This window comes from Gopherus flavomarginatus, chromosome 7 (genome assembly GCF_025201925.1).
Source record: "Gopherus flavomarginatus isolate rGopFla2 chromosome 7, rGopFla2.mat.asm, whole genome shotgun sequence".
NCBI classification, from domain to species: domain Eukaryota; kingdom Metazoa; phylum Chordata; order Testudines; family Testudinidae; genus Gopherus; species Gopherus flavomarginatus.
In genome coordinates, this window is record NC_066623.1 from 29792214 (window position 1) to 29811410 (window position 19197).

Sequence of the window (19197 nt, forward strand, 5' to 3'; positions counted from 1 at the left end):
AACTGATCCTACAATCCTACTGATCCTACCCACTTCCTGGTGCAATAATTACTAATGTGCACTGTTCCACGGATTTCAAAGGGACAGCTCACAGTATTAAGTGCGGTGCTGGTTACCAGGTGTTTGCAGAACTGACTCCTTACATTGCAAATAAGTCTTTATAGGGTATGTGAAGAGCCATACATCTAGTGCTAGACACATGCACAGAGTGTATATGGGCCTGATTCTGATCTCACTGTCACCAGCGAGAATCAGGAGTCTATGGAGTTCCACAGACATAAGCAAGATGAGATGCAGAAAAGAAATCACTCCTGGATTTTATATGCCAAGCTTTTTCTCCATATGAATTTTATGGACAGTTTACAGAACCTTCTAAAATGGGAATGGAACAGAATGAGTTAGGCCACTATAAGAGTCTGTATACAGAAAAGCCAAAGGATTGTTTTTGGTTTTTGTTTTAAATGAAGGCTACAGGCATTACCCTCACAAGCAGGTTTTCCATTTCCCCCTGTTTATTGGGGCAAAGTACAGGTTTCCTAGTAAGTGTGTTTACCCCTCCCACCTGCTTAGGTGTTTGCAGATTTCCAGCACAATAAGCTTCTTTCTATAATCCCCTTTCCTAGAAAGGCCAGATAATGTATGAGGGCTACAGCTGTTAGAGCAAGTGACAACAGGAACTCTAGCTCTCTCTCTGGATGTGTAAGCACAACCCTTTATCTGCTCTAGTACACCACAGCGTGGAGAGCCACCACCTCAGAGTGACATTTCATCCTCCTGTACACATTTTTCAGCTTCTCTGCCACTTTGCCCCACTTCCATAGCCCACATCTTGGTGGCAAGTTGGACTTGATAGCTGACAGCACTGCTGTGCCTCTGTCAAACAGAGGGGTCGCTGCAGAGTGATACAAAGCAGTCTCATTTACCTGCTGAGTGGACAGCTCCTCTCCTACCCCTCCAAGTTCTCCTCATTGCTGCTGGCCCAACGCTGAAATCTAGGTCGCTCACATACTAACAGAGTATTGGACAATATGCCGGGCCCTGAGATCTTTTCTATTTTCCAAGTAAGGAGAGAATACTTGAGTATCTGGCCCCAGCCCATCTGCAAGATTAAGAGCACTGAGCCATCAGTTCACACAGTAAATTATGGATAAATACCACATCTAGACGCTAGTTTGAGCAGCTGTAGGAAGAGGCCAGATATTATGCAGAGAGTACACACAGTTTGAATGATGAGCACAACACTCTGCTTACCTGAACCCTTGGGGGCAGACACAGGTGTAGCCATTGACTGCATCTACGCAAACTGCACCATGGCGACATTTGTGGCTCACACAATCATCATCGTCAGTTTCACAGTGTTTGCCACTGTAGCCAGGTAGGCACTCGCATCTGAAACACAAGGAAGATCACCATCAGAAGGCTGTATCTTTAGCATCCATCGTGATAACACACACACAGGTCAATGTCCGATTTGATCAAGGTATATGGTTCATGGTGTAAGAATGGCAGAGGTAACACTCTTAGAACAGTCAAAGAAAGAACTAAACATTAACTTTCAGAACTGCTTGAGCTCCTTTGACTGCTGATGTTACACATCTTAGGGCATCAAAGCAAATACTATACCATATAATTTCCCTTTTCCAAGCTGCTAAAGAGTGGCACTGCATGGTCATGCACAAGCCTTCTTTTGATATATGAGATAACTAAGTTCACTTGGCTAAGCTTATAAAAGTGTTTGACATGTTACTGACTCAACATTTAGAAGGATTCTACTTTCTACTTTTAACAGCATCTACTCAGCTGAGTCCCAGCAGGAATGCCAAGCACAGAGGTGACATACAGGAGTGTCATTTTGGAAGCCTGCCTGGGAGATCCCAGGCAATGGAGGCCAGACACATTGCAGAGGTAGTACAGTCCATGCAAGAATGGAAAAGAGGATCCTAATCATTACTCTTTTATGATTTGAGCTTAATTCGTAGCAGCCATTAGGGACAGAGAGGTCTTCAGCCTTCAGACAAAAGTGAATGTGCACACAAATCATAAATGAAATCATGTAAATGACTTTGAAAGGCAAAAGCAAATTTAAAGGAGGTGATCATCAGTTTTTAGTCCTTCATCTGTTTGCTTTTTCATGGCAGATACTCTATGAGAGTGTCACGGAGTCACCGGGCGATACTCTGGAACTGCTCCCCACCAAGCCAGTCAGGACTTTGGGGAGCCTCCTCTCCCTTGGAGCAGACTTGTTCAGGGCAAGAAGCTCACACAGCTTCACCTCCTGGGTCTCTCCTTGGAGCATTTAGCATCCTCTGCCCCTCCGTGCGCTTCCCACAGCGAGTCCACCCCAGCGGGGTCCTGGGGAAGCCACCGGGTTCTGCATCCCCACTTTGCAGTCAGACGTGACTCTCAGCCAGCCAGTAAAACAGAGGTTTATTCGATGACAGGAACAGGGTCTAAAACAGAGCTTGTAGATACAGCGAACCGGACCCCTCGGCCGGGTCCATTCTGGGGGGCAGTGTGCCAGACCCCCAGGTCTGCCCTCCACCCTTGACCCCAGCCAGCTCCAGACTAACAACCCCTCCCAGCCCCTCCTCTCTGCTCAGCCCCTTTCCCGGGCCAGGAGGTCACCTGATCCCTTTGTCTCCAACACCTTCAGCTGGCACCTTTGCAGAGGAGGGGCCCAGGCCATCAGTTGCTAGGAGACAGAGTGCCAGGCATTTAGGTGCACTGGCCCTTTGCTCTGCCAGATACTTAAGAACTGCCATGGGGACACTGAGGCACCAACACAGTATTCAGAGAAAACATTAAGAACTTTCCCAGTTCGTCACAGAGAGCAGTAACAATAGAATGTTTCCAAATCACACCTCCTGCTGAAATACTGATGCAATGCCACTTTCCTGCCATTAGGTGGCAACTCACTCCTAGAATGAAATGCTATGGGATGCAACCAAAACTGCAAGCGTCGGCTTTTTTATTATTATTTTTTATTACAGTTGTTAAGTTTGTTGTGTTAAGGTTGTGTCAGCATTTCCATTATAAACCCTATTTTCAGAGGTTTGTAACTTGACCATAAAAATGTGCTCTAGGCTGAAATTTGGCATCCAAGGTCTCAGGCCAGGAACAGATCTTTTTGGAAAGTTGAGCAGACTCTTTCTAGCCTGTGGACACTAAATTTTAGTCTGGCTTGAAGGCATTTTAGTCCATAAACCACATTTCACTTCTCCCAGCTGGATTTTATTCCACAGCTGGAAAATAATAAGCATATCACTGAAACCAAAACAAAGGAGGAGCTCCAATTATCTCTTAATGTGCATGTGTATTTTACAACACACAGGTTTGTATCTCCCTGAATTCTGGATTACCCCACTTGGAGTGGCTACGATTTCAGCTTTCACACTCTTAAGGGCAAAAGTAACCTCCTTTCCTAGCTGCAAAGTGCAGCTCCACTGGGGATATAGGTTATGTTCTGTAGGGGCATGTATTCCATGCGGCATAAAGCCCTGACCCACATGAGTTCTGTGGGGACATATGCAGGGGCAGGAAGGATTGAGGGATAGGCAAGCCAAGGTCGGTGGCACCGGAGGATCCACTGCTATGCAGATACCCCTGTCCTGTTCTCCCCTGCCCCAGAGGGGGTTTGGAGGGCCAAGTGCATTATAAGATGTTACTTCAGATACTAGGCTGAAATCTCTGCAGAGAGACTCCATAATCCTGGGTGGGGAGGGGGAAGGGAAAGGGATGGGAGGAATGGTAGAAGAAGGATTTCTCCACTCCCTGGACAATTACTGGGTGCTGAGTTTAGGATTTGTTCCTTAATGAGAACTTGTATGTGATTAATTATCACTTAGTGTTTGCCCATCAGGGAATTATGGGCCCACTGTGACGCAGTGCCAAGCACTGTCAGTTCCCACTGAGGGCAATAGAAGTTGAGGGCACTCAACACTTTGCAAGAGTGGCCACTTATGATGCGGTGTCCGCCCCACACAAGGCCTGAAGAGGTTAAGGTGGCTAGATGAGCCACCTGAAGGAGGAGCCAGGGAGTAACAAGGGTCAATTAAAGAGGAAGTGCAGCTGGCCCAGAACAGGAGGGGCCTACTTAAAGCCCAGTAGCTGAGAGTAGAAGGGGCTACAGAGAGAGAGAGGTGGCAGTCACTGTCAGGGTGAGAGAAGGCAAGGTAGGAAGTAGCCCAACGATACAGCAATACGGTTCTGGAGTGTGCAGCCCTCAACTGCTTGTTGTAGGGTCCCTGGGTGGGAACCCCGTGTAGAGGGCAGGCCTGGGTTCCCCTACCAGCCACTGGGTAGTGGCATTGTTAAGGGGCAGTGAAAGAGAAGATGGCCTCGGGCAGTGGGTCCCAAGAAACTTTGAGAACGCAAAGTTCTCCCCGCCCCAGGAAGGGGAAACTACAGTGACCTGGCCAGAGGGCCAAGCCACAAAGCAGGAACAATTGAGTCCCAAGAGAGTGAGACACAGCGAGTGTGACAGAGTGCAACCACAGGAAGGGGCACCAGCCTGGCAGTGCTAATCCTCAGACACGGCCAGAAGGAGGCGCTCCAGCAGAGAGTGGAGCACCCTGTGAATCCCTATACATGATGATTCTCTCTCTTTTAGACATTTGTAAGTATTAATAATATTGACTCTTATATGGCACGTTTTATCCTTAGACGTGGTTGGTAAAGCAGCCAGCACCATAGTATCTAGCCTTCTATAGCATCTGTAACACACCTAGCACTTACTGCGGCTAGGTAAAATGACACATCAGTCTGAAACCAAAATAATCTTATCTGAGAAAGCAATGTGAGTGACTGAAAAAGTAGCTACTAGAACAGAATCTAATAACTTAGATTCTGCAATTGTGGCAGTCCTCAGGGGCCAGAAAGGGGTAGGGCATGGGGTGGTTGAGGTTCGAAGATCTGATGCTGTGCAGATTCACCAATTTCCTTCTCCACCCTCAGTGTGGTAGGGGTCCCGGTAACGGCCATACGTAGGCACTCTTTAGTTGACATTCTACCTCTAGATGTCATAATGGCATGCAATACATCTTGCTGGCTATAGGAACAGCGTGAATAACATAGTGTTGGAGATAATAAAACAAACCCAAGACCATTCCTTCCCCAAACTCTGTAAGAGCTGAACAAAGTTTTTCAGCAATGTTTCTGTCACACCTGCAAACAAATAACATCCATCTAAAGACTTTGTGGGGGGAAATGCAGCATTTAATCTTGTTGTTTTTTATTGATCCCTGTTGTCCTAATATAAAGTGATGTAATAACGAATTATGTGCAGTTCCTTATTCAGAACTGCCATGTATCACTTTTATGATGTGTATTGGCCATCATGGTAATGATGGAACCACCACTTTTCTCTGCAAGGCTGCATTAAATCAGTGTTCCATGCTGTCAGGTAGTAATTCCATGCTTCGGAATAATAAAGCATATTTATATTGTGCTCTAACAGAGCCACAGTGAGTGGAAAAACATGCTTCTTCCCTTAAGTTATTTTTAAAGGCATTTCATTGCATTAGCTAATTTTCTGGTCTGGGATACAGAAAGCTGGCCTTTTAATAATCACAGCACAATAAAGATCTGGAGGCTAGAAGTGAAGAAAGCCACCTGCAATTCTAGCTCAAAGAAAAAAAAGAAAAGAAAAAACAGCAAAGAACCCAGTGCAGCCAAAAGCACATACAAACATGTCAGTTTGCTTCCTAAGCTGAGATTTGGCCGTGCCCTTTAGAAGCACAGAATTCTTTTCCGATCTGAAATTTCTGTTATTTTGCAGGTTTTTTTTTTTTAACTTTGTCACCTCTAGGCTGGATAATTTCGCGCTATCTCACCAAGCACTTGATGCCCCCTTTCAACCTGAGCAGCTAGTCAAATTTCAGGCCCCTGGGAACATTCCAATTGTTTGTATACAAGGCATGTACTAAGCCCTGCTTCTCTGAACACAAGAGGAACAAAGAATAAAAGGAGTAGTTTCTTAGCTTACAGCCTCCAGTCTCTTTAGCTAACACCAGACTCAAAAGCTCATTCTCTCTAGTTTTTTCCAGTCACACTGTCTTTTGCTCTTTTCTTCCCTCTCTCTGTTTGTGTGTATTCTGCCTTCTCTCTCTCTCTCTCACCTCCTCCCTCACAAACCCACCTCACTAACAATATAAGCAAAACCCCTCTGCCCGCACCTGGGTGAGTTCACAACTCCCTTTTATCTTAAGTGGAGGACTTCTGATTTACCCATCCTGACAGAGAATTTGAAGGGCTCGTTCGCAGCTTGCCTCAAAGAAGTTTGTGATCAAAGCAGTCAGCAGTATCCCTCTAATGACACCGAGCACTTTGAGTTAATTTATAAATGTTCAGTTTTGGAACCTTTCAGAGAATTTGAACCATGCACAGGAAATGACATGCTACCTCTGCCTTGTAACATGCTGCAACTAATGGATTAGTCAAATAATGGATTAGCTGAATGAGGATGTCTGAAGCAATGTCAGGTAGTTGCAGGTATCATTGTACCACTCAGAGGAGGTTACTTCAGGAACTGTCCTAAATCATTTAACAGTTTCCTTGTCTTCAGGAGTTGGAAGATGCTCTTTCCCAAAGTCCTTCACCTGTCAACAAGCCATGTGACCCTGCATGGGATGTCTGGTTAGCAGAGAATAGTGTGCGTTCAGCTGTCTGAAAGACCCAGTGCTATAGGAACATATGTTTGTAGTGTGGCTACCTGACAATTTTGCTCTGACTCCCTTTAACTGTCCTGAAATTCACGAACCTAATTTATTATTTTTTAGTAAGCAGAAGCATGTTAGGTGCTTCACAGGACACAGCCCCTTCCCACAACATGTGCTAAGTTAGACACTGATAACAGTGAAGCCAAGATTGCTACTGCAGCATATATACCTCCTTCGCCTGCTCCAGTTTGGAATGGGCAAATGCCCTGCTCTGTGGCCTCTCCACTTTCTTTCTGATCTCCCCAATCCTAATGGCAAAATCAAAGAGCAACGAGGAAGGGAGTAAGGTGGCTATGTTGTCAACTTTGGCTGGGCATGCAAGCTGGCTTCAGCTTCCCTATATGCATTCTTGAAATCTCCCCACCTCCTCACTCTTTCTCATAACTCCCACAGTTGAACTCCATTTTTGAAAGTTTGGTGTGACTTATCCTATTAACAGCACTCTTGGGGGAATTCTGTGCCACTGGCTTTCTGATGGGGAAGCAAAGGGAAGCCACAAAAGCAGTCACACGACCTTCCCCAGCAGTATGTTTTGGGTGACCAGGGCTGCCTGCAGAGAGGTAAATCACTGTGGGTGAGGAGGCAGGACTGGGGAAGACCCAGCTGGTGGCTCCTACCCTGCTCAGCTGCTAGTCCCAGATGGGCTGGGGAGAATGAGACTTTCTCTTCCCCTGCACAGCATCCGGGGCTGGATCAGATTTCTCCCCCTGGCTGCAGGAAGCTCTGCAAACTCCTCTCTTTGCCTGCTTCCTGCACCCAGCGCTCCTCAGCTGCAGGCGGAGGGATCCCTGTACAGGGAGCTTCACCCCCATTCACCTAACCCCTGTGCATCCAGACTTCCTCAGACCAAGACCCTCCTGCCGAGACTCACCCCCCAGCACTCAGAACCCCTCCCGATGAGCCCCACTCCCATTGCACCTGGACCACCCCAATGAGCCACCCACACCCGGATTCCCATTGCACTGAGCCCCACTCCCCCAGCATCTGGATCCCCAACCCACTGAGCCTCACTTCCCCAGCATCTGGATCCTCCACTGAGCCCCCCGCACTCAGACGCCCCTGCTGAGCTCTATCCCCCCCCTACACTCAGACATCCTCCCCCACTGAGCCCAACCACTTTCACCTGGACCTCCTTTCAGAGTCCCATTACCATTGCACCTTGCGCTGTGTCAGGACTGGGTGCAGCCTCATCGCTGAGTCAGTGTCCTGGCAGCGGGGAGGAAGAAGGAGGAAGTTGCACGGTGATCTCCCACCTCTGTGCAGCCAGTGGCCTGTGCTCCCCAATGCCATGCTGGAGCCTCCACATTTATTTGACAAAATTTGCAGAATTTTGAAATATTGTGCGCAGAATTTTGAATTTTTTTGGCACAGAATGCCCTCAGGAGTAGCAAAGTAAGTAGAAGCTCTCACTCTTGCTAACTTCTTCTGGAAGCCCATCTTTGCCGATGATGCATATTAGTACTAGGCACATCTCAAGCACCTTCCATCCAGGATTCTACAAATGTTTTCTAGACATTAAGTTTTACTTTACTTCTGGGATGTAGGTCAGTATCACTCCCATTATGCAAAAGAGGTGCAGAGAGAGGAAGTGACTTGCCCAAGGTTCCTCAGGAAGTCTATAGCAGAGCTGGGAACAGAATCCAGATCCCCTGATTCCCAGCCTTGTGCTTTAGACACACAAGACCAGCCTTTCTCTATTGATTTAAATGTGATTTTTAAAAAACTGAGTGCCAGAGGAGAATTACAATGGGATTTTTTAATGCATGAAGTGAGCCTTGTTATAGGAGTTGTGTGTCACTGGGGAGTGTCAGACAGATCCCTCTGCTTATGGCCATGATAATAACTCGTTCTACTAATGAGAAGATTTATTTTCAGTTTCCTGAACTGTTTGTTGTTTGGCTGGACATTCAAGCAAGGGAGGGCTTTTTGAACATGGGCAGACTGTCACATGGAAACATACACTGGAAAGAAGGTCATATGTCTGAAAAGTGTGATGAACTATGCATCCTATTAGTGCACACTAGCAGTTCCAATACCAAAGACACAGAACCTGAACGAACCATGCATGAATCTATGTAACTTCTGTACTGGAAACACCAGCGTGCACTGACTGTGTGACTAGTTCACCACACTCTGCAGTGAGATGACCTTCTTTCCAATTTCCCCATTCCTAAATGCAGTACGCATCCATCTCGAATGACATTCCAAAGCCTATGCCTAACATTGAAAGGAGTGCAAATCTAATCCAGGCATCCAGTTTTCAGGGGCTAGCCATAGTTTTTCCTAAAACTTGGAAGTGAGGGAGGGAAAAAGGGATATCTTGTCTTTGCTGAAAATAGGTATGTATCTGTTTATGTTCAGTTCATTTCCGCCATCTGGTCAAGGCTGTGCCTAAATAGTACGATATTAATAAAATATATGGTACGGACAATTTTAGCTGTCATTTTTGTTAGCTACACTATAGTGTGTGATCGCTTTTTCAATCACAACAGCAGTGTTACAATTACTACATGATTAATTGCCAGAATTAATCACCATGTGTTGAAGTTTGTGCTATGCTTCACGTGGAGGTCATTCAGTGTGGTGAATTCTGCTCTCCTTGGAGAAGGGAGGACCAAAGACTCCTGTTATGTGAGAATAGCAAAAGTGATGTTGATATGTCAGCCTGCTCATAGAGTGGCCACCCTTAAAACCTTGCCTATTACCTCAGTATTTTCCATTTTACTACAGGGAATACTTAGAGAACCTGTGTCCTCTGAGGAATCTAGGGCAACTGGCAGGTTTTTGAAAGGGTAACTGCTGTCCTTTGCTTGATTTTATTTGAGAATAGTTACTCTGCTTTGGAAGTGCACTAATTATTCTTGAATCAGGATTCTGAGGAGCTGAAAGAAAATTGAAGTACACCACCTCACACATACTACTTTTCAGTTTGGCTCGTTAGGTCAAACTCATCACAAGTGTGACTGCACTGTAATCAGTTGGCCCAACATGTGAAGACAAGGATACACAGACACTCACCTGAATCCTCTATCAAGGGAGATACATTTGGATTCATGTTTGCATGGATTTAGCTCGGGAACACAGTGGTTGATCACCTCATCACACAGCTCACCTGTGGCAAAGAAAATTAACAAGGCGTAACTCATCTGCTACCAACACAGCTCATTGGCTTTGCTGAAACAGCTCTAACCATGCTGTCCAGGGATGATAAATCCACCAGCTCTTGTGGCTACAGGCCTTACTAAACAGAAGTGATCCAGCAGTTCAAGAGGAAGCCCCATGACAGTACCTGTTATGATGGCAGGACAGACTAAATAAGGGTGGGCTCGCTCAATACTGGATAGTCCAATTCTAGCTACATTTAGTGATTCCTTAGCAACTGAGCTACACTGGGTGCAATAATTATCTCATACAAACCTTACAGCACCGATTCAAAAGTCCTAACACTCAAGCCCTCTCAACTTCAGCTGGAGTTTTGCCAGAGTAAGGACTGTAGGGTCAGTTCCTGACCCCAAGTTGCAAGTGTCACAGAAAGCCAGTGACATACAATGTGGATATGCACATTAACAGAGTCCTTAATCTTTTCACGCCAAGTGATATTCTAGTCATAGTTGATCCTTTCCTGTCCTAGGAGATGATCTGACATCATTCAGAAAAATGGCTTTTTAATAACGGGAAACAGCTTTAGGGCTGCACATAATTATACAACCCCCACTATTTACAAGAAGAGCACTGACTCTATTGTACTCATACAAGATACTGTTTTCTATAAAAGTTCCTTATATGCAAGCATTGCTCGGCTGTTTCTAGGTCCAGTGCATTTCCTTAGATTTGTGTAACTTTTAATAATGAACAGTTCCAGAGTGTTCAAAACCATCCTTCTTCTGAGCCCTAAATAATTAGGTTACACTTCAGTACTCAGGACTTGAGATCCTGCCAGAGACTGAGCATAAACTTTGCCTTTGAAACAAACTTCTTCAAGGGAATGAGCAGGTCAATTATTCTTAGTATGGAAATCCTCAAACAAAATCCAGTCCCAAAACCCCTTTTGCAGTAATAGTGGAAGACTGCATCTGCACAATTTCAAGGATATAGGCATGCGCAATACATACATGGGCACGTGCACGCAGATCCTCTGAAAGTAATAACCAAACAGTAAAAGTGATGCTAGATAAATATTCTCTGGACATCCTCTGATAAAGCCTTCCAAGTACAGGGAGGTATAAAATACTTAATTAGATACAACAGCTATTAAGCAACAAAATCTAACACAACAGCCTGCAATATTGTCAATATTTTCTGTGCTGTGGCTCCAACCCTGGGTCCTTCTTTGGCCCACTATGTGCTATTCCACATGTGCACAGTGGTGCAAAGCCCAGCATACCCAGTCCCTGGAAAAATGTCTCTGCATGGGGACTCCCCTCATGTGGTTCAGATCCATTGTAGCTGCTTCAACACTTCCTCTCTCCCAGCAGATGGTATAGAAGGCATGACTAGGGAAAAGGTGGCATTGGCTAAGGCACCCCTATGAATTGTTCCAGTAACACGGAGCCCTCCCCATCCAGTGTCCCATCTCTGGCTACTGGAGATATTTGCTATGAGCAGATAGGCCATTGTAGGCTGTCTTATCTCTTTGGTTTGAGATTTGAAATACAATTAATTGACCAGGGTTAGGTGACTGATCCTTTGGGACTGGGAGTAACCTAAATATTGTGATGTTTGGTGTAAAGGACCATCTATCACAAAGGCAGGCTTTCCTCAGTGTCAAGATAGACCAGAGTGCCCCAGGGGACACTCTGTGACTCCACAGTAACAGTTATAGTGCTTTAGGAATTCACACTTGTTACTTGGTTGGTGAAATTTAATTATAGAATACACAAATTTGGTATTTGTGCCCTTCTTCTAGACCAGTGTTTCCCAAATTTACAACACTTGCATACCCCTTTTGAGACATTTGTCTTACCAGCGTACCTCTTCTCAGGTGAAGATAATTTGTGGAGGGAGGGTGATAGTCACATTTTTATAACACACTCCTAATTCGTTTCATTCTGGATTAAATGTTTATTAGAAATAAATACAAAATTATATTACATATAGTTGAAACAAAACTTTTAATAGAAATAATAGTTACATATAGAAATAGTACTAAAATAATCAAAATAATAGAAGCAAATCAACAGTCTGGCAGAACAGCATGTATGGTGAATTCGTGTCAATTTGAAATTAAAATATGCTGGTTTGGTTAGGTTAGTGAAGAAAGCGCTAGTTTTAATACTTACTATTTCGATACTGAAAAATTTTCAGTACAAACGAAACTATTTAGGGCGAGGGATGGAACTGCTTTTGACCAGATGCTATCGTGGGGATATCTGGCTTGATATTTGTGATCTTAAGACAAAGATGGGGCTCCATGTCAATAAAAAGATTTCCGTTTTTTGTTTTGATGCCAACCAGCGCAGAGAATCTGATCTTGCACAAATACGAGGTGGGAAAGGCAGAAGATACTTGACAGCTTTGTCAGAGAGAGCTGGATATTCAGAGCTCATAGACTCATAGACTCTAGGACTGGAAGGGACCTCAAGAGGTCATCAAGTCCAGTCCTCTGCCCTCATGGCAGGACCAAATACTGTCTAGACCATCCCTAATAGACATTTATCTAACCTACTCTTAAATATCTCCAGAGATGGAGATTCCACAACTTCCCTAGGCAATCTATTCCAGTGTTTAACTACCCTGACAGTTAGGAACTTTTTCCTAATGTCCAACCTAAACCTCCCTTGCTGCAGTTTAAGCCCATTGCTTCTTGTTCTATCATTGGAGGCTAAGGTGAACAAGTTTTCTCCCTCCTGATGACACCCTTTTAGATACCTGAAAACTGCTATCATGTCCCCTCTCAGTCTTCTCTTTTCCAAACTAAACAAACCCAATTGTTTCAGCCTTCCTTCATAGGTCATGTTCTCAAGACCTTTAATCATTCTTGTTGCTCTTCTCTGGACCCTCTCCAATTTCTCCACATCTTTCTTGAAATGCGGTGCCCAGAACTGGACACAATACTCCAGTTGAGGCCTAACCAGCGCAGAGTAAAGCGGAAGAATGACTTCTCGTGTCTTGTTTACAACACACCTGTTAATGCATCCCAGAATCACGTTTGCTTTTTTTGCAACAGTATCACACTGTTGACTCACATTAAGCTTGTGGTCCACTATGACCCCTAGATCTCTTTCTGCTATACTCCTTCCTAGACAGTCTCTTCCCATTCTGTATGTGTGAAACTGATTGTTCCTTCCTAAGTGGAGCACTTTGCATTTATTTTTATTGAACTTTATTCTGTTTACCTCAGACCATTTCTCCAATTTGTCCAGATCATTTTGAATTTTGACCCTGTCCTCCAAAGCAGTTGCAATCCCTCCCAGTTTGGTATCGTCCGCAAACTTAATAAGCGTACTTTCTATGCCAACATCTAAATCGTTGATGAAGATATTGAACAGAGCCGGTCCCAAAACAGACCCCTGTGGTACCCCACTTGTTATACCTTTCCAGCAGGATTGGGAGCCATTAATAACTACTCTCTGAGTACGGTTATCCAGCCAGTTATGCACCCACCTTATAGTAGCCCCATCTAAATTGTACTTTCCTAGTTTATCTATAAGAATATCATGCGAGACCGTATCAAATGCCTTACTAAAGTCTAGGTATATCACATCCACCGCTTCTCCCTTATCCACAAGGCTCGTTATCCTATCAAAGAATGCTATCAGATTAGTTTGACACGATTTGTTCTTTACAAATCCATGCTGGCTATTCCCCATCACCTTACCACCTTCCAAGTATTTGCAGATGATTTCTTTAATTACTTGCTCCATTATCTTCCCTGGCACAGAAGTTAAACTAACTGGGTCTGTAGTTTCCTGGGTTGTTTTTGTTTCCCTTTTTATAGATGGGCACTATATTTGCCCTTTTCCAGTCTTCTGGAATCGCCCCTGTCTCCCATGATTTCCCAAAGATAATAGCTAGAGGCTCAGATACCTTCTCTATTAACTCCTTGAGTATTCTAGGATACATTTCATCAGGCCCTGGTGACTTGCAGGCATCTAACTTTTCTAAGTGATTTTTTACTTGCTCTTTTTTTATTTTATCTTCTAAACCTACCCTCTTCCCGTAAGCATTCACTATACTAGACATTCCTTCAGACTTCTCAGTGAAGAGCGAAACAAAGAAGTCATTAAGCATCTCTGCCATTTCCAAGTCTCCCGTTACTGTTTCCCCCTCCTCACTGAGCAGTGGGCCTACCCTGTCCTTGGTCTTCCTCTTGCTTCTAATGTATTGATAAAAAGTCTTCTTGTTTCCCTTTATTCCCATAGCTAGTTTGAGCTCATTTTGTGCCTTTACCTTTCTAATCTTGCCTCTGCATTCCTGTGTTATTTGCCTATATTCGTCCTTTGTAATCTGACCTAGTTTCCATTTTTTATATGATGCCTTTTTATTTTGTAGGTCACGCAAGATCTCGTGGTTAAGCCAAGGTGGTCTTTTGCCACATTTTCTATCTTTCCTAACCATCGGAATAGCTTGCTTCTGGGCCCTTAATAGCGTCCCTTTTAAAAACTGCCAACTCTCCTCAGTTGTTTTTCCCCTCAGTCTTGATTCCCATGGGACCTTACCTATCAGCTCTCTGAGCTTACCAAAAGCCGCCTTCCTGAAATCCATTGTCTCTATTTTGCTGTACTCCCTTCTACCCTTCCTTAGAATTGCAAACTCTATGATTTCATGATCACTTTCACCCAAGCTTCCTTCTACTTTCAAATACTCAACGAGTTCTTCCCTATTTGTTAAAATCAAGTCTAGAACAGCTTCCCCCCAGTAGCTTTTTCAACTTTCTGAAATAAAAAGTTGTCTGCAATGCAGTCCAGGAACTTATTGGATAGTCTGTGCCCCGCGGTGTTATTTTCCCAACATATATCTGGATAGTTGAAGTCCCCCATCACCACCAAATCTTGGGCTTTGGATGATTTTGTTAGTTGTTTGAAAAAAGCCTCATCCGCCTCTTCCACCTGATTAGGTGGCCTGTAGTAAACTCCCAGCACGACGTCACCCGTGTTTTTTACCCCTTTTAGCCTAACCCAGAGACTCTCAACACTTCCATCTCCTATGTCCATCTCCACCTCAGTCCAAGTGTGTACATTTTTAATATATAAGGGAACACCTCCTCCCTTTTTCCCTCGTCTATCCTTCCTGAGCAAACTATACCCATCCACACCAACATGCCAGTCGCGTGTATTATCCCACCAAGTTTCAGTAATGCCAACAATGTCATAGTTGTATTTATTTATTAGCACTTGCAGTTCTTCCTGCTTATTACCCATACTTCTTGCATTTGTATATAGGCATCTAAGATACTGGTTTGATCTTGCCTCCCAGCTTTGCCGTGACCCTCCTTTCTCTCTGTCATTATAGCCCATGCTCCCTCCTGTTTCCGACCCATCTCCCAGGTCTTGTTCCCCACTTACCTGTGGGGTTTGCTCACCTGTCCCCGTCGAACCTAGTTTAAAGCCCTCCTTACTAGGTTAGCCAGTCTGTGCACAAATAAGGCCTTTTCCCTCCTCGAAAGGTGAACGCCATCTCTGCCTAGCAGTCCTTCCTCGAATAGCATCCTGTGGTCGAGTAAGCCAAAGCCCTCCTGGCGACACCATCTTCGCAGCCAGGCATTCACCTCCACGATGCATCTGTCTCTGCCCAGGCCCCTACCTTCGACAGGAAGAATCGAAGAGAATACCACCTGCGCTCCAAACTCCTTAACCCGTACTCCCAGAGCCCTGTAGTCACTCTTGATCTGCTCAGTGTCACACCTCACAGTATCATTTGTGCCCACATGGATGAGTAGCAGGGGGTAGTAGTCAGAAGGCCGGATGATCCTCAACAATGCCTCTGTAACATCTTGGATATGGGCCCCCGGCAGGCAGCATACCTCCCGGGATGAACGGTCAGGGTGACAGATGGGTGTCTCCGTCCCCCTCAGCAGGGAGTCTCCAACCAGCACTACCCTACGTTTCTTATTATCAGTGGTGGCAGCAGACCTCCCAGCCTTAGGGGTAAGAGGCTTCCCCTCATTAACTGTTGGGGGTGATTCCTTCTCTCCTGTATCAAGAACAGCGTAACGGTTATCTATTAACACAGCAGGACGGTTCGCAGCAGGGGTGGAGCACTGCCTGCTGCCAGAAGTAACCAGCTGCCAGTGTCCACCCTGAGCCATCTCCTCCTCCACTGGTGTGTCAGTAGTCCTGTGAACTGGGACAGCTACGTCAGCTGTCTCCACATGGATACTGTCCAGGAATTGCTCATGGATACAGATGTTCCTCAGCCTAGCCACCTCCTCCTGTAGCTCTCCCACCTGCTGCCTGAGAAATTCCACCAGTAGGCACCTTTCACATTTGATGCCACCCCCAGCCTGGATATCAGTAAGTGGAAATTGCAAGTTACAGTCTTTGCAAACCCACACCAGAACCTGGGTAAAAGCATCCATGCTTTGGTGCTCTGTCTGGCTACAGGCGCAGGTGGAAGAGACAGAAGCAATGCTGTCACAGGTGTTGCGGGTCCTCCTAACCATTGTAAGCCTCCCTCTGTCAGACTCTCTCAAATTCCCGTCTGCAGCTCCCTGTCCGCTCTGCTCTGCTTTAAATAGAAAGGTTTTGGATGTGGCTTGGTTTATAGGTTCAGGGGACCAATGGGTCACAGATGAGACCGACAAGGGACCCCCCACTCCCTTCCTACTCCCCTTCCCAACTCCCTTGCGAAACTCCCTGTTAGCAGCTCCTGTTCCCTAAGCTCCCTGGTCGCTTGTGCGCAGCTTTATAAAGCCCTGGCCTGAGTGAATGCCCCAGCCCACTGGTTAAGGCTCAGCCAATTACCAGAGGCTTCTAGCTTTCAAACCTTCCTTGGTAGCGCAGCCTCCAACTGCCAGCTACAGCACACGGTCCTTCAAACAAACCAAAAGCTTGAGCTAACCCTCAACCAAAAAGATGACAGTGCATTTTGCTCAAATTTTGTTTTCAGGAAACTGTCTGAAGCCAGCTTCAAGAGCTGTTCTTCTTCTGAAGTAGAGAGGTTATTTGGCAATGTTTGATCACTGATGATAAAGGGGTTCCTTATCCATTCATAGGTGCCATCTGGTTCAGGGAAATATTTACGAAGATCTTTCTGCAAGCTTTCCAAATGCTGCTTCATGGTTTGCAACACATCACTATCAAGTTCATTAGTCGAGTTTATTACTAAGTCATGAAGAGATGGAAAGGAATCTAGTTCATGACAACTAAGACGTTTATGCCACAGTTTAAATTTTGCGCTCACTTTGTCTTGAACATAGAATATAGATATGAGTTTCCCTTCCAAGGATAGATTGAGGTTGTTTAAATGAGCAAAGATATCTGCAATATATGCTAGTTTGCATTGCCATTTCCAGTTGCGTACACGGTCTCGCAGGTTAAAGGTTTCATCTAAAAAAACTTGCAGTTCTTCTCTCAGCTCAAACAGGCAATTGAGAACTTTTCCACGCAAAAGCCAACGCACTTCAGTGTGAAATAGGAGTTGTGTATAAGCACTGCCCATCTCATCACAAAGCTGAGAAAACAGAAGGGCATTCAGAGGGCAGCTTTTCACAAAATTGATTATTTTCACAGCTTCATCTAGTATTTGCTTTAGATCTGCCTGCATGTTCTGGGTGGCGAGTGCTTCCCTGTGAATGCAACAATGATTCGATTTTGCTTCTGGCTCAACAGCTTGAATACATGCAACAACTCCTTTCTTCGAACCAACCATGGCGCTGGCACCATCCAGGCTTATTCCAACACAATGACTCCCATCCAAGTCATCAATAACTTTCAAAATAGTGTTTCCAGTTTTATGTGTTGGCATAGGTTGGCAGAACAAAATATCACTGTGGACTTCATTATTCAGCTTGCATCTGACAAACAACAAAAGATGAGCTAAATTCACAACACCAGTGGATTCATCTGCTTGCAGTGCATAGTAGTGACTCTTTTGTACTCTTGACAATAATTGCTGCTTTACATTTCAGCCATATCTGTGATGAATAGTGTTATTTGAGAGGGGGACATGGTCTATAGCTTTGCTAGCCTTGTCGCCAATCATCACTTGCACCATTACTTTGGCTGCAGATTCTACTAATGTCTCGGCAATCACTTCAGCAGCTCTGGACTTTGCAATTAAGTACGCCATACTATATGACGCTTCCAAAGCTTTCATATTTTCACCTCCCGTCACATTATGAATTGTTTTCTGGGACTTTTGGAGATCTTTGTGCCTATTTTCAAAGTATTCTCCAGGTTTTCCCTCATATTCTTTGTTTGCTATCGAAATGGCGTTTTAGGTTGGATGGTTTCATACTTTCATTTGTGAGAGTCTCATAACAAATCACACATAGTGGAACAGGCTCCACCTCATCGCCAGTCCATGAAAATCCCAATTTAAGATATTCTTCAATATATTTGTGGGCTTTTTTCGTTTTCTTTGCAGCTGATACGTTCAATAAATTTACAGATGGATCACACGGTTCATTAATTTTGTCATCATAATTGTCTGATGTAGCCATATCACAGCATTTTTTGGCATAATTTTCACTAACATTTGTATTTCCTTCATAATTTTCTTTTGCACATTTCAAACTTACCATTTTTAGCCGGCGATCCATTGTAAATGGGTTTAACAGAAACAAAAAGAGAAATTTTGTATATTAATATACACCAAGTATGTACCTGCTACGATCTTTAGATTACTACAAGTAGTTATTCACTTTTATCTTTTATCCGTCAGTATGACTTCTGTGCATGCCACAAAGGCAAGTGTATTGCCCGAGCTGCGGTAACGCGCACCCGTGGTTTGCATCGGCACGTAAGCCGATTTTTACTGGCACGCTGCTGCCAGCTGGGGTCCTGGCCGCCGGCCCTGCTCAGCCCACTGCCAGCCTGGGTGACCGGGACTCCGGGCCGGCAGCAGGCTGAGCAGGGCCGGCAGCTGGGATCCCGGCTGGCAGGAGCCGGCTGATGGAACCCCAGACTGGCAGCAGGCTAAGCCGCTCAGCCCACCATGGGTCTGGGGTCCTGGCTGCCGGCCCTGCTGAGCCCGCTGCCAGCCCCTTGTCATCTGGAGTCCTGGCCACCGACCCGGCTCAGCTCGCTGCAAGCCTGGGTGAACGGGTCACGTACCCCTTGAAACCCTTTCACATACCATCAGGGGTACGTGTACCACACTTTGGGAAACACTGTTCTAGACAGTCTGCCCTCAGGTGGGCACTCCTGGTCGTTAGCAACTCTAGACAGCTCAACAATCAGCACCTAGTTCTTATATAGCACTAAATTGGAAATAACTTGGACAAATACAAAGAATGCATCTGTCTTGGAATGGGGGATATGCCAAAGAAAAAAAGTACTTGGTATCTTTGAATCCCTAGGGACATGAGGGAAATCAAAGC

At 45.1% G+C, this 19197-nt stretch overlaps 1 protein-coding gene across 1 annotated transcript in view; it reads right to left on the reverse strand.

Moving 5' to 3' along the window:
- SLIT3 (slit guidance ligand 3) overlaps positions 1–19197 on the reverse strand; it is a 789390-nt gene that overhangs the window by 48566 nt on the left and 721627 nt on the right. Inside the window, exons 29-30 of the mRNA XM_050962519.1 lie at positions 9735–9828; positions 1252–1389 (exon numbers count right to left, since the gene is read on the reverse strand). Coding sequence (XP_050818476.1) covers positions 1252–1389; positions 9735–9828 — 232 coding nt within the window. The remainder of the gene's footprint in view (positions 1–1251; positions 1390–9734; positions 9829–19197) is intronic.